Source organism: Sesamum indicum, linkage group LG1, assembly GCF_000512975.1.
Source record: "Sesamum indicum cultivar Zhongzhi No. 13 linkage group LG1, S_indicum_v1.0, whole genome shotgun sequence".
Taxonomy (NCBI): domain Eukaryota; kingdom Viridiplantae; phylum Streptophyta; class Magnoliopsida; order Lamiales; family Pedaliaceae; genus Sesamum; species Sesamum indicum.
The window spans coordinates 9,131,548-9,145,794 of NC_026145.1; the positions used below are offsets into that span (position 1 = coordinate 9,131,548).

The 14,247-nt window shown below is 36.2% G+C and overlaps 1 protein-coding gene across 3 annotated transcripts in view; it reads left to right on the top strand.

The window, feature by feature from the left end:
• The window catches only part of LOC105159839 (mediator of RNA polymerase II transcription subunit 23), a 19,153-nt gene extending 5,063 nt beyond the window's left edge, over positions 1–14,090 (top strand). For 2 of the 3 annotated variants that reach the window (XM_020696277.1, XM_020696274.1), the window contains exons 7-21: positions 62–269; positions 861–1,147; positions 1,419–1,502; positions 4,605–4,699; positions 5,531–5,693; positions 5,773–6,018; positions 7,069–7,239; positions 7,390–7,503; positions 7,621–7,746; positions 9,031–9,179; positions 10,510–10,750; positions 10,835–11,597; positions 11,991–12,172; positions 13,257–13,360; positions 13,447–14,090. In XM_020696277.1, the coding sequence (XP_020551936.1) occupies positions 62–269; positions 861–1,147; positions 1,419–1,502; positions 4,605–4,699; positions 5,531–5,693; positions 5,773–6,018; positions 7,069–7,239; positions 7,390–7,503; positions 7,621–7,746; positions 9,031–9,179; positions 10,510–10,750; positions 10,835–11,597; positions 11,991–12,172; positions 13,257–13,360; positions 13,447–13,648 (3,135 nt within the window). In that variant the 3' untranslated portion in view covers positions 13,649–14,090. The remainder of the gene's footprint in view (positions 1–61; positions 270–860; positions 1,148–1,418; positions 1,503–4,604; positions 4,700–5,530; positions 5,694–5,772; positions 6,019–7,068; positions 7,240–7,389; positions 7,504–7,620; positions 7,747–9,030; positions 9,180–10,509; positions 10,751–10,834; positions 11,598–11,990; positions 12,173–13,256; positions 13,361–13,446) is intronic. The other variant, XM_020696276.1, reaches the window with a different exon arrangement.

A 14,247-nucleotide genomic window follows, 5' to 3' on the forward strand; every position in this document is an offset into this window, starting at 1 on the left:
TTCCGATCCGATCAATCAATGAGGATTTCATTTTGACTTTTTCATTGGCATCTGCTGGTAGGTGGAGACCACCAGAAAGATTCTTTCATTCCATAAAGAAGACAGAAGCTCTGATCCTAATAACCCTCAAAGTATCTTGTTGGACTTCATTAGCAGCTGTCAGAATCTGCGTATTTGGTCATTAAATACATCAACCAGAGAATATTTGAATAATGAGCAGCTTCAAAAGGGAAAGCAAATAGATGAATGGTGGAGGCAAGTTAGCAAAGGTACTTACTCCATACTTTTGAGTAGCAAGCTAGTTATCTCAGTAATAATGCATCTCAGGATCTTTTGGTAAGTTACTATCAAATTCAATTAAATGTAGCCTATGTCATGTGAATGACTTATGTAAAGAGTTGTGCAGGCTGCACAAGCCAACACCAGAATTTCTGAATTACATTTGCAAGATCATAAAGTGTACCTTCCACAATTAATGTCCTCGTATGGAAAAATAATTACTTCTTTCTTATATCCCTTGCTTAAAGAAGATGATCTGACTTAAATTTTTTGGCCATTATATCAGGATTGATATTATTTTGCATCAAATTTCCACATTCTTGACATCTCTCAAAATCCAAGCAATTTCACTGGAAGAGCTTTACAATCCTGAATGAAGTAACCGTGATGAATAACTTGCACATTCTTGGGTCAAGTTCCTTAGTTTCTACAACATTACTAGCAAAACCATGAAATTCTGTTTCCCTTCTTTGTTTATGTGAACCGAGACTTTTAAGTCCTTTGCTACTGGCATTTACTACCCTTGTATGAACATTTTGTTTGAGGTTTTGCTTTTCTGATCTTTTCATGTTGGCTCCAAGTATCAGGTGAACGTATTATGGACTATATGAATATGGATGAAAGGTCAATTGGGATGTTTTGGGTTGTGTCGTACACCATGGCACAGCCTGCTTGTGAAACAGTCATGAACTGGTTAACCTCTGCTGGAGTAACAGAGATATTACCAGGACCAAATCTACAGCCAAATGAGAGATTGATGGTGATGCAGGAAGTTAGCCCGTTGCCAATATCATTATTGTCTGGGTTTTCTATAAATTTATGCTTGAAACTGGCGAATCAGATGGAAGAGTCGATGTTTTCTGGACAGGTATGACTGCATTTTTCCTAATCTCACGCATATGCAAGTGCATGAGTGTTTATACAAACTTCCTTCTGGATGGTTTAACTGTCTTCTCCGGAAACTGAAGTTATATTAATTGTGTATCATTACCATGAGTTTGTCTGCTCTTTTGACCATCCGTCATCCTGCTTTCGAAGTTGTGACTATTTCCGTGCTGTTCATTTCCCTTTCGACAATTATAGACTGGTAGTGGCTTAAAGACAGGCACTTATTTTGACTATGCCGCATGTTGGAACAGGTTGTACCTAGCATTGCGATGGTTGAAACATATGTCCGAGTGCTACTCATTGCCCCTCATGCATTATTCCGTTCACTTATGGCGGTATTTGTTTTCTTTTTCCGCATTTTATGTGCTTTCTAGCTAAACCCATGTTTTTATATGGTGCTGCTTTTTCATACATTAGTGAGCGGTTATATTTTGCTCTATTCTTTGTTTCATGAAATATCCTTCTGAAACTACTATCCTATGTTTTGGTTCCCTCTCTAACACTGCATAGAGCGTTGGGAGGAACAACAAAAAAGTGATGTCCTCTCGGGGGAAAACAAAAGAAAACTAGCAAGTAAATATGACTCTATCTTACCTCATAATATGGTAATTATGTTGATGAGGAACCTATTACAACGCCTAGGCTATGGAACATGGTCTAGACATACTTTTAGGTTCCAAAAAGAGTTTCATAGTGTTATATTTTATATACTAGCTTCAGTTTATGCTGGCAATGTAGCAATGTAGCAATCTTATATTTTGTTTGGTTCATGAAAGGTCTTTTTTGAAGATTGCCCAAATTTGACTTTGTCCTAGACTTGCAATTTTTTGCATGTTGAATTGTCACATTTTTTTTGTGTTGTAATTTGTTTACGTTATAATCGTGATCGTACTACGGTGTTGTCCCATCTTTTTCTCTTGATGTTTGTTTCTCCTTTTGCCTCAATCTAATTATTTTGTATTATATACTTCTTGTTGTGCATGATCATGCATAGTTGTGCAAACACAGTGTTTGTTAATATATATCATGTGCAATGCCCTCACATGGATCATGCATAGAAAATGACATTCAATACAATTTGTTAAAATACTTCATGATAGTTTTTCTTAAGGAAAAAAACTTAAAGTTAGATAAACTTACTAGGTGGAAAGCTAATATATATATATATATATATATATATATATACGTATTTTTTTTATCATTCTATCCTTTGTTGTTTTCTATGAATTACTTAAGTTACTCATGCAATAGGGATACGTAATAATATTATAATTATAGTAGAAGAAATACCAATGTAAGAATGCAGTTTGTTAACAACAAAGTGAACTTAAAAACAAGATGTGAAAATTAACGCAATGCAAGTTTAAAAAATTTGTCAAGAATTATTAACTCGTACTGGTGACAAATTTCTCACATTTGGATTCTGTCTATAGTAGAAGATGTTATCAATATTACGATATTATGAACTTGAAAAAATTACTTTGACATTAAGTTGAAAACGATACTCCTAAATATATTTTATGACGTGTATATTGAAAAATAATACATATTTTTTTTTGAGAATTTGTCCCATCATAAGACAGTTTTATCACGATAAGGTTTTCAAATTTGAACAAAAACTCGTACTCCACACTTTTGTGATGCATATTAGATGTCGCTAATGCTGGTTAATTGTATAACTTAATTTTCATTGTAGCATAAAAAAATCATTTGATTCACATAAATTGTCTCAATCTAAATAAAATCATTATAGCTTTAGTTCATGTATCCAATCCGTATCACATCTTATATTTTTCGTATTTTCCATATTACCACGTCTGCAGTTTACCATTTCCATATCTGCATATCTGTACCTGTGAAACTGTGTCTTGAGCAGTAAGATAGGTGTCCGATATGCACTTGGAATAAATTCGAGATTGGAATTGGCTAGAATAAGTCTATGGATAGTGCCTAAAAGTTATACAAAGAAGGCAAATCTCCTGACTTTTTTCAGTAATTGCAACTTAGCCCAAGTTTGTTTTGTATAGATTTCCTGAATACTATGTTTCTGTTATATCAGTATTTTCTGAATACAATAGATAGTTGATACAATGTGAAACATTGGGTTTAGGAGCTTAATTGTTACTGATCATAGACAACAATTTGAAGATTATAAGATGGCAAAAGAATTTAGCTTTAGGAGTTAGAAATTCTGCACCGAGTGCATGAATAGTAAGATGGGGAAAATTCATCCTAAGATAATGGTTTGGTCCCAGCTGGGATAATTACGGATCAGAAAGGCAAAATTGCTAGATAATTTTCCAATTAATGAAACAAAAAGAGAAGACACTTGGGATTTCTATAAATTTTCTGGTACCGCAAAAGCTTGAAAAGTTATATAGCTTATAAACTCTCTGAAATTAGAAGGATTGATCAAAATAATTTGACTGATCACTGAATAATCAGAAACTAATGCTTGAGTCAAACTTTACTGGGTGTTGGTAGTTTGTCCCCGCAAAAGTGAGTTGGAATATCTGTTTCATGCTATTTAGTTGGAACTGAGAAAGAAGAGAAGAATTGTACAATAATCCTGAGTGTGAATTGTGTTGAAAAGGCTAGACTACCCAAAAAAAACTCTTTGTGCATTAACATAATGGCAATTACAACAATGCCATTGGTCAAATCCTCCTTGTTCCTACACAGAGCCCATATCATTTCAACTGGAGATCATGTCGAGCTTTGTATCATATTCGAAAGAAGTGATGTTATGAGATCTGAATGCTACATAAGATGGTAGAAATCATGAGCATGTGATATCATTTTGACCTTGAGCTGAAAAATGTCTTCTTTTTGTCTTTTTTCTTGTTTGGTCTGACTTGACTACAAAGAAAGCCTCAATGCAATGTTGATGGGAAGGGAAACCCGTAGGTACTGGAATTCGAATAGTCTAGATAAAGAAGCTAGGATGCCTTTGTGCCGGAAGATTTGACTCTATGAGAGAAAATTGTCTTACTGGGAAGAAAATTGTTATGGAGGATTCCAAGCTGGTTCTGCTGCATGTAAGTTGGGCAAACTACTAAATGAGTTCCAGAATGTTTGTTTATCAGGATTTTTATGGGTGTCGTAGTGGTCCTAGTGGATTCATGGTTGCATTTAGACCCCCTCCCCCACTCTCATATGCCGTGTGGTAAATGTCATGAACATGAGAAATATGTTAATATCTCCCATTGCCCTCATGGTGGATCTTGACCAGGTTGTAATTGTCACTTGCATGGAATAAATTTATCAGCTGCTTCCAGTTATCATTATCGTTTATGAATTTTGATCTGCGCTTCACTCTGATTTATTTTTCTCATTAGGTCTATTGGCCGTGTATTTGTCGTTGAAGTTTATGTTCTTGCATTCTTGTTTCCTATTGGTTTAAGCAGTTACTAGCTTTGTTTTCAAACTGAATGCAGCTACTGACCCAGAGGAACCAAAATGCATTGAGCAAACCTGCTGCTTCTATCTTGGTCTTTGAAATTCTCAACTATCGTTTGCTTTCACTTTACAGGTGAAAACTCCTTTTCCTTTGCGCTTGCAGCTTTTGAGCACTCTATGTTGTGGGAGAATCTTGACTTATATAATTAGACAGGGTAGTAGTGAGATAACACTATTGGATGACTGTCTCACTCCAACTAAACACATTGGGTTGTGTGGACATGTGGGAATGTGTTTCAGTGTTCTTAATATTTAGCATGTTGAGAACACTTTAGTTACATCCAAAGTACAAGAGAACATTTTTAGAACCAGTTGTGCACAAAATGTCAAAAGGGCACAGGTAAGGAGATTGGTCTGCTGTCTGTCATAATGTGTTATGGGAAGATTTTTAGGAAATTGTCCTTGTCGGTTGTTAGCCTGTTATTTCCACAGCATTGAATTCAAGTCAACTGGCATTATTTGATTACAAACTTTAGAAGTGTGGAACATGTAGTGTACAATTTGGGGTGAACATGAGCAGTTTTTGGAAAGTAGGAAAACGAGTACATGAGCATTTGTGATGTTCTTTTTATGCGATTATGCGACTTCGGGTGTGCTCTGAAATTGAAGAACCGCTCCATTTTCATGCTATTTGTAATATTATGCAGAGATGAACACATTTGCTAACCATTGTCATATGATACATGGAAACATTAAACCAATGTGCCTCTTCTCCTGCTCTGTTGTTTCATAAAATGACGTCATATTCACAGGACTTTGTATCTTGTAGTGGAAGGGGCTTTCTTTTTGCAAAGTCTTAGACTGAGTTGCCTGCCCATTTTATGTTCTTAGACAAGCTAAGACTTGTTCGGTGTAAGTCAAATGGAAATGGTGATAAATTCTTTTCTATGCTTACGTTTTCTAGGTACCAAGGAAAGAACAAAGGCTTAATTCATGATGTCACGAAAATGCTTGCTACACTGAAGGGGAAACGTGGAGATCATCGCGCTTTTAGGCTGGCTGAAAATTTATGCATGAATCTTATATTATCCATGAGGGAATTCTTTTATGTGAAGAGGGACGGAAAGGTTGAGGATGGTTTAATATATTTTTGCTTACCGGATTGCTTTGGCGTATGAGTAACGACATTATTTTGCACTTGTTCAGGGTCCAACTGACTTTACAGAAACTTTAAATCGGATAACAGTAACTACACTTGCGATCATTATAAAAACTCGTGGTGTTGCAGAGGTCGAACACCTGTTGTACCTCCAAACAATGTTGGAACAGATACTCGCCACCAGTCAACATGCATGGTCAGAGAAGACCCTTCGCTATTTCCCTTCCATATTACGTGATGCCTTGGCTGGTCGAATGGATAAGAGGGGCTTGGCCATTCAAGCATGGCAGCAGGTACTTGATATTGTTTCTCTTTCACCCTCTCTCTAACACACACATATCCTGGGGCCTAAATGAGGTAATTGTCTTCAAACCAACCTAATGCAACTTGGGTTGTTCTCTCAGCCACTTGCCTAATCAGTTACCAATTGTTGTACATGGATTCTTTTGCTTATGCTTATAAGTTATGCATATTTTTTTATTTTTATCCCTTATTTATGGAGAATCAGCCATAGGATTATTCATATGATTAGTAGTAAGTGAAAGAATTATAAGAAGATAAGCAAGAGCACTTTCTCTTTGTTCTTTTCTTTCTTCCTTTTTCTTTATTATTATTCATATTATTGTCTCATCTTCTTTTTTCTTTTTTGTTGGGTGGGGGGTGGGTAGAGGTGTGTTTGGAGGTGGAGCTGAATCACAACTTGTCTATTAACTAATTGCAGTGAGGAACATTAATGGTTACCTGATTTAAAGCTGGGAGTTGACCAGAAAATCACAGAAGATGACTTGCTCTTATAGCAAGATAGTAGATACAGCTATAAACCATTGTTATATTTTATCCTCGGTGGATGACAACATTATTCATCTCAAGGACCACAATTCACCTACTAGAATGAAAGTGAACTCCCATTATAATTTCACCTAGTTAGCAAAGTAGACATTAATGAGTTTTTTGTTGAGAAAAACTTGTGGACATGTATATCCTAAAAAATTCTCTTTGTAAACATGAAAATCAAAGTGTCCTTCTTCATGGAGTGTACTTAAGCTATGGCCTGTGGGCCTCGAATGAACCTGGAATAAGAGGTAAGACAAGGGAGAATTGACAATGAATGGTAAAGACAAAAAGAAAATTCCTAAACTAGACTTCACAAATGTTTTGCTTCTAAATCTGAGAAGACAGTGCTAGAAATGGAGATGTTGTTGTCACGGCATACGTGAAATCCTGCTAGATAAATATTGGCACAATCTACATAAATGTTGACACGATCAATTAATATCCTGCTAGATATTTCAAGTTTAGTTGATAAATCTACGTAACTGTAAAAAATTTATGACAATTGGCAGGCAGAAACAACTGTGCTTAATCAGTGCAAGCAGCTTCTTGCGACATCCGCTGATCCGACATATGTCATGACCTACATTAATCACAGTTTTCCTCAACATCGCCAGTATCTTTGTGCTGGTGCATGGATACTGATGTACGGCCATCCTGAGAGCATTAACAGTTTGCATCTTGTAAGTTTCAAATAGTTACGTAGATAAAAGTTTTCCCAGTTTTTGTTGTTACAAGGTTTTGGCATCTTTCATTGTGTCATCTTTGAGATCTCTCTCTCCCTCTCTCTTCTCATCTCACATGTTCACATGTGATCATATGATGGTGTACAGGGTCGCGTCCTGAGAGAATTTTCCCCTGAAGAAGTTACTGCCAATATTTATACAATGGTGGATGTCCTATTGCATCACTTTAACTTAGAGCTGCAGCGTGGACGTTCCTTGCAGGTGTATTCTCCTTCACCAAATTTATTTCTCAATTTCAGATTTTGTTCTTTACCATTGTTGGTGGTAGCCCGACATGCTTTTTATTGATGATTCAAGGTTTTGTAATTTTCTCATCAGGATCTTATGATAAAAGCATGTGCGAACCTTGCCTTCTTCATTTGGACCCATGAGCTACTGCCTCTAGATATTTTACTATTAGCACTTATCGACCGTGATGATGATCCCCATGCTTTGCGAATTGTGGTATGTTTGTTTCTATTCTTTTTGCTTTTTATTTGTTTGCTGTCATTACCACTAACGATGCAAGTCTGGAGTTCTAAAAGAGATGATATCATAACTTTATGGAGTATTCATTTAGAAGTCTTTGCCTGTAGGGATGTAGTGGTTTCTCTTACACTTGTGCAGGTTAGATGTAGCTTTAAAATATTTACTCTCTTTATTCAACATCAGAACCTTCTATTGAGAAGTCTTGCTTATGAGAGGACAGGATATGTGTCTAAGTAAGTTATCTGCTATCTTGTCCAAATGTGTCAATAGCAACATAATGGTAAAAGAGCCAAAACGAATGGAGCGTGTCAGAGTAGAGGCTCATTATCTAAGGTTAAGTTTAATGGTGCAATTAAAGGACATTTTCATCTTTGTTACACTAAAGAGGCAGAGATATTCTTTTATTTATTTCTTTTCATCTACTGGATTTAGAATATTAGAGAAATAAGAAAAAGCTAAAAGTCCGTTTATTAATATCATTTGTGTTTCTATATGTTTCATAATTTATGGTGTTGACATCTTTGTTCTTGTTCTTGAACCTTGGTCTCTGGTGATGCCAATCTGTGATGTCCGAAACAGATAATAATTCAGGATACTTTTCATGGTTTAATCTCTAGAAATTTGAAAGTTTAATCTCTGAAAGTTGTAGACATTACTTTATCCAAAGGTGTTATTCCTTTACATACAAATAACGTGGAGCTTTACTCGTAGCAGTATGAGCTTTTACAATGTGATCTGAAATGTTTTACATAAGTTTGACATTTGGAAGTAGTTATGATGATAAATTTTCAAGAAATTCATATGAATAAAAAAATAAGCTTTTTTCAGGACTAAAGGTTAAAAGAGGCACATTAGCATTTCATGGAGTGTTGGGCCCTCATATGTAGGTGGTTCTGAAAGTTCTTTTTCAAAGAGTATTGTTCATTTTGTGACTACTTTTAGTATCATGGTGGAGTGAGGCAATGGAATTTTATCTTTTATTGTTTAATCAGTACAATAATGAAAATGTGGGTAAAGCTCGCATTCAAAGTGAAACAGAAAGGGGATGAGAGAAGACATATCTTTGTCATAACACGTGGAAGTTGTGGGTTATTGTTAATTTCTTTTTCTGGTGATATTGCAACATCGAAATTGTCTTTTTATTTACTTGATTAGTGTGATTCCATATGGATTGATTCCAGGTGGGCATGCATTGCAATGATCACAGATTCTGTAGACTCATTTAGTTATTTATTTTCTGTTTTCCTTTTCATCCGATAGATAAATATACTCGACAGCAAAGAGCTTCAACAAAGAGTGAAACTGTATCTTATGAATCGTGGCCCACCTGAACATTGGCTTTTCTCTGGAACTTTCAAGCGTGCTGAATTGCAAAAAGCCCTTGGAAATCATCTATCGTGGAAAGATAGGTAATATATTATGGACATTATTGCCCTTTCTACAAACACGCAATTTGGTGCAGATGTCAAGATCTATTTCCGGAGGGGAAGTTAAAAAACTGATACTCAATAATGTTTTGTACCGATTATTGGCAAGCATCCTAGAGATGAAGAGGCTTTTTGAACTGTTTGTTTAAATATGTGGGGGTAAAGTTTTTCTTTCTTTTACCATTTTCTGGGGTGTGGCAGGTAGGCAGGGGTTCATTTTATTTATCTCTTCATGCTGTCAGGGAGTCCATCTGGATTAGCTTAGAAATTTGCTGCTCGCACTGCCCTTAGATTTTGAGACCATTATTTTTGAATGATGGTCCTTGTGCTCAAGGAGTGACTCTTTGATTTGTTATGCACCACTCATAAGCAACTCGATATCAATCAGGTGGTATAGCGTATCAACCCAAGCACTAAACCTGATTTGGTAAAAGTCATCATTTTAGTAGGATCCTGAAGATGCAGGAATACACAGATCTGGGAGTCTCCCAAATGGTTATTTAGGAAAAGGCTTGAAACTGTAACTCTTCCTGGAAGGACTCTCTGGAGTGTAACAATGGTTCGGATTGTGTGCTATTATTCCAAAAATAGTTCATACTTTTCATGTATGTTTGTTTGGACTGGTACAAGGTCAGGTTGTGGAGAGCACACCTTAACATATTTGCTACTTGCGCAACTACTTGCTATATGGTAGCTAGTGAGAAGACCTTGGACGTATCTTGCTTACTTTCTCTAACTAGTGACATTAAGCTTAAAATCAGGAAAATTTTAGAGAATTGGTTGCTTTTTTGGACTTGCAATCTAGCATAGTGTGTGTAATTGTGATGCCAAGTGTTTATGAAGTATGTAGTGCAACTTGCTTCAGGATTCTAGTTCTTGCCAACTTTGATCCTCCCTCAGTTGGAAAATATTAATCATATATTTGATTTATGTGAGTTCATCAATGATTAAAACTACAAAGGATCTGAGACATACCACATGCTGGGAGGGGTTGTGGTGTGTGAGGTAAGGTGATTGACTTTTTGGATCTGCGAAGGTGTATTAGGAAAGGGTTTACATCCTCCGTTTCCTTCCCAGCTAGGAAGATATGTGGTGGCTATCAGCCAGCTTTGCTTGGCATCACCTGTGAAGCAGTTCCATTTTTAGCTTTGACAGATTGTTAGACACCTGTTTCTGTGCGACTATTGTTTAAACTAAAGGGCTCATGATCATATATTATATGTAGTAATTTCGTGACTAGAATATTCTGATGTAATTGCATAATATTTGATGTGCAATTCTTTATCTTGACATATATATATATTGCTACCAGGTACCCAACATTTTTTGATGATATTGCTGCGAGATTGCTCCCAGTGATCCCTCTAATCATCTATAGACTCATCGAGAATGATGCAATTGATGCTGCTGACAGAGTTCTACAAGTTTACTCGACATTCCTTCATTATTATCCATTGAATTTTACATTTGTGCGTGATATCCTTGCCTATTTCTATGGTCATCTGCCAGGGAAACTTATTCTTCGGATATTGAATGTATTAGATGTTAAAAAGGTGCTGATGAATCTTTCATCCCTAAACTTTTTCTATTTAATTTTCTGCAATCTTTCTTATTATTGACCTGCATTATTTCCTCAGATTCCAATTTCTGAGTCTTTCCCTCAGCATATCAACTCATCTAGTGCTTCCATTTGTCCCCCGCTCGACTACTTTGCAACTCTTTTGTTGGGTCTGGTTAATCATGTGATTCCTCCTCTGAACAACTCTTCTAAAAATGGACAAGTGGGAGAAACCTCAAACAGTTCTGTGCGAGCGCCCCATAACAAGGCTCAAGTAACATCACAGGCAAGTGCGATAGCTCCTGAAGGTCAGAAACCATTCTACCAAATCCAGGATCCTGGCACATATACCCAGCTGATCCTTGAAACAGCTGTGATAGAAATTCTCTCTCTTCCAGTGTCTGCATCTCAAATTGTATCGTCACTTGTTCAAATTGTTGTTCACATACAACCAACTCTGGTTCAATCTAGCACCGGTTTAAATCCCACAGGTGTTGGCCAAAGTTCTGTGTTGCCAACTTCTCCATCTGGGGGAAGCACTGAATCCTTGGGTGCAACTAGAACTAGTTCAGTGTCAGGATTAAGTAATTCGAACTTTGTTTGGCGAAGTGGTTATACATGTCAGCAGTTATCCTGCTTGTTGATCCAAGCTTGTGGTCTTCTTTTAGCTCAGCTTCCTCAAGAGTTTCATATTCAACTCTACATGGAGGCAGCACGTGTAATAAAAGAGAGTTGGTGGCTTACTGATGGGAAAAGGTCAGTTGGTGAACTAGAATCCGCTGTTTGCTATGCTTTGTTAGATCCAACATGGGCTGCCCAGGACAATACCTCTACAGCTATTGGTATGCTCCTATCGTGTTTCACTTCTCGTTGCAGGAACTTCTTTTAAAAGTATCTCATAATACTTTCTTCTCTAGTTGAAAGAGTTATAGTAGTATCTGCACTTGTTTACTGGTGGTGCCCGAATGCATCAATAATTTAACTGTCTTTCATGGAAAACTGCATGACAGCATGAGATTAAAAATGTTCATATTAGTTTCATTATGAGATGGCAGCTACTGACCTGAAATGTGACGGCCAGACCAGGCTGGTAATAATCTTCAAAATGGTTGTAGACATTTATTGCTGTTCAATTTATTATAATCATACCTCAGAAGTAAATTGTAGTATCTTCTCTTTAAGCACATGATATTTCCGTACTTGAGCTCAATCCTTGTCCATGTTGGTTTATACAGGTAATGTGGTGGCGTTGCTACATGCTTTCTTCAGTAACCTTCCACTAGAGTGGCTTGAGGGAACACATCTCATTATTAAGCATCTTAAGCCTGTGACATCAATAGCTGGACTGAGAATAGCTTTCCGTATTATGGGTCCTTTGCTTCCTCGATTGGCGAACGCTCACACCCTCTTCAGTAAGGTATGGATGTATATTTAGTTGTTCCCCATGATAGGTTTCCTTTATTCTTCCCGAACTTCCTTCCTCAGAAGAGGTTACCTCCTTGGATTCTGACATTTAAAGTAAATAGGTAAAAGTTTACTGCTTGCAAGAAGGAAGATATTGACCGTCAAAAATAAAATAAAAAAAGGAAGATCTCGATAGAGAAGACATGTCCCTTAAGCATCTCATTTTGAGCCACATAAGATAGGTTTCATTGATGATGTTTCCATATCTCTTATATTGCTGGCACCGTGCTTTGAGGAGCTATGTATAAACCTCTCAGGATAACTTGTCCTAATTGGATTTTTACTTGTAATTAAGCCATTAACCTTCTAGGACTCCCTTGTTTGGCAGAAATGAATTTGATACAAAAAATATAATTGTCAAGAAGTTGATTACTAGGCATCTTATTCAATTTCAAGAATTGAAGTGTTTGGGTAGGATAGTGCATTTAAATAGTAAATAAATTAAAGTCTTAAATGTTTGGTACATTTTGTACAACAAAAGAATGCCTTAATTATATGTAGATATGAATATAATATAATATATATGCATTTACCGTTATATAAAATTATATAATAATATCGAAATAAAACAAAATATAGTGAATATATATTTGCATAAAAATATATAAATATATATCTATTTGTGTATTGAACATACCTACACAACATATTATCAGTTATATAAATATAATAGATAAAAGATTAAAATACAATAAAAACATAAATGTGATTAAAGAAATAAGACTAATAATAAGAGTTTATATTAGTCAATTCCGAAGGAAGTGGAATAAGATTACCACCAAAATATTAGTGTCCTCATTTCCGGGACTTTTTGATGTAATATTCCCAGTTTTTAGGAATATTTTTTCTTTTTCCAAATTTGAGATAATGTTATCAAACAAAAAATATGATATTTTTAATTTAAATTCCGAAAAAATGTCATTCCTTGCCAAACAAATGGGTCTTCATTCTGTTACCAAACTCAGATGTTCACGCATCTGACTTTCTAAGTTACGAGATGATTTCTAATATAATTATATTTTGAAATTATCTGCCAGATACTATCAGTGCTATTAAACGTGATGGCTGATGTGTTTGGGAGGAATTCGCAGCCATCAGCTCCTATTGAAGCGTCCGAGATAGCTGACATTATTGATTTCCTGTAAGCTTATGGTTAAATATTAGTATTTTATCCATCTACCATTAGCTAACGCTTGCAATAATGGGTAATTACTAATTGCTGTTCAGGCATCACATTGTCCATTATGAAGGGCAAGGAGGACCAGTGCAAGCAAGCAGCAAACCAAGAGCAGAAGTCCTGGCTCTTATTGGAAGAGCAGCTGAAAGTTTGCGTCCGGATGTACAGCATCTTCTGACTCACTTGAAAGCTGATGTGAACTGTTCAATATATGCGGCGACTCATCCAAAGTTTGTCCAGAACACCAATTAGCCTGATCCAACCCAGCTCTTTTGTGTATTATGTTTAAGGTTGATAATTACAAGAAATGAGATGGAGTGATCATTTCCAGCTTCTGGATGATAGTTGGTGCAGGACAATAACACGAAGCTGATGGAAAAATTCCGTGATGAACGGTTAAAGTAAACCTTGTGGTGCTTTTCGGCTTTTGGTTTCTAAAACAAGGTTACCTTATGCGTCGAGGGCAGGTAATGTAGATGCTTGGGAAACTTTACTTTCCATTGAAAGTATGGGAGCTATGGTAAGTAATTCCTACCTATGGACATAGATGCATATGTGTGGATGATGGACTGTTTTCAAGAGCCTGGTGCAAAAATTTCAGTTTTGTATGTTAATGTTGACCTAAACCTCTATCTAGATCCGGCTTCCAAAAGAGTCTGCAAAGGGAAAAACAATGATTGAATAGTTTCTATAATCAAACAACGTAGTTGTTATTGTCTAAATCAAGCAAAATTGACCATTAGGCGTCCCCAGTTCGAACTATGCGCCTCGTATTCTATGAACTAGTACTCCATGTGAGTTATAACAATTTATTTGAGAGTTTTGAATTATTATCTAATTTAAATGGGTAA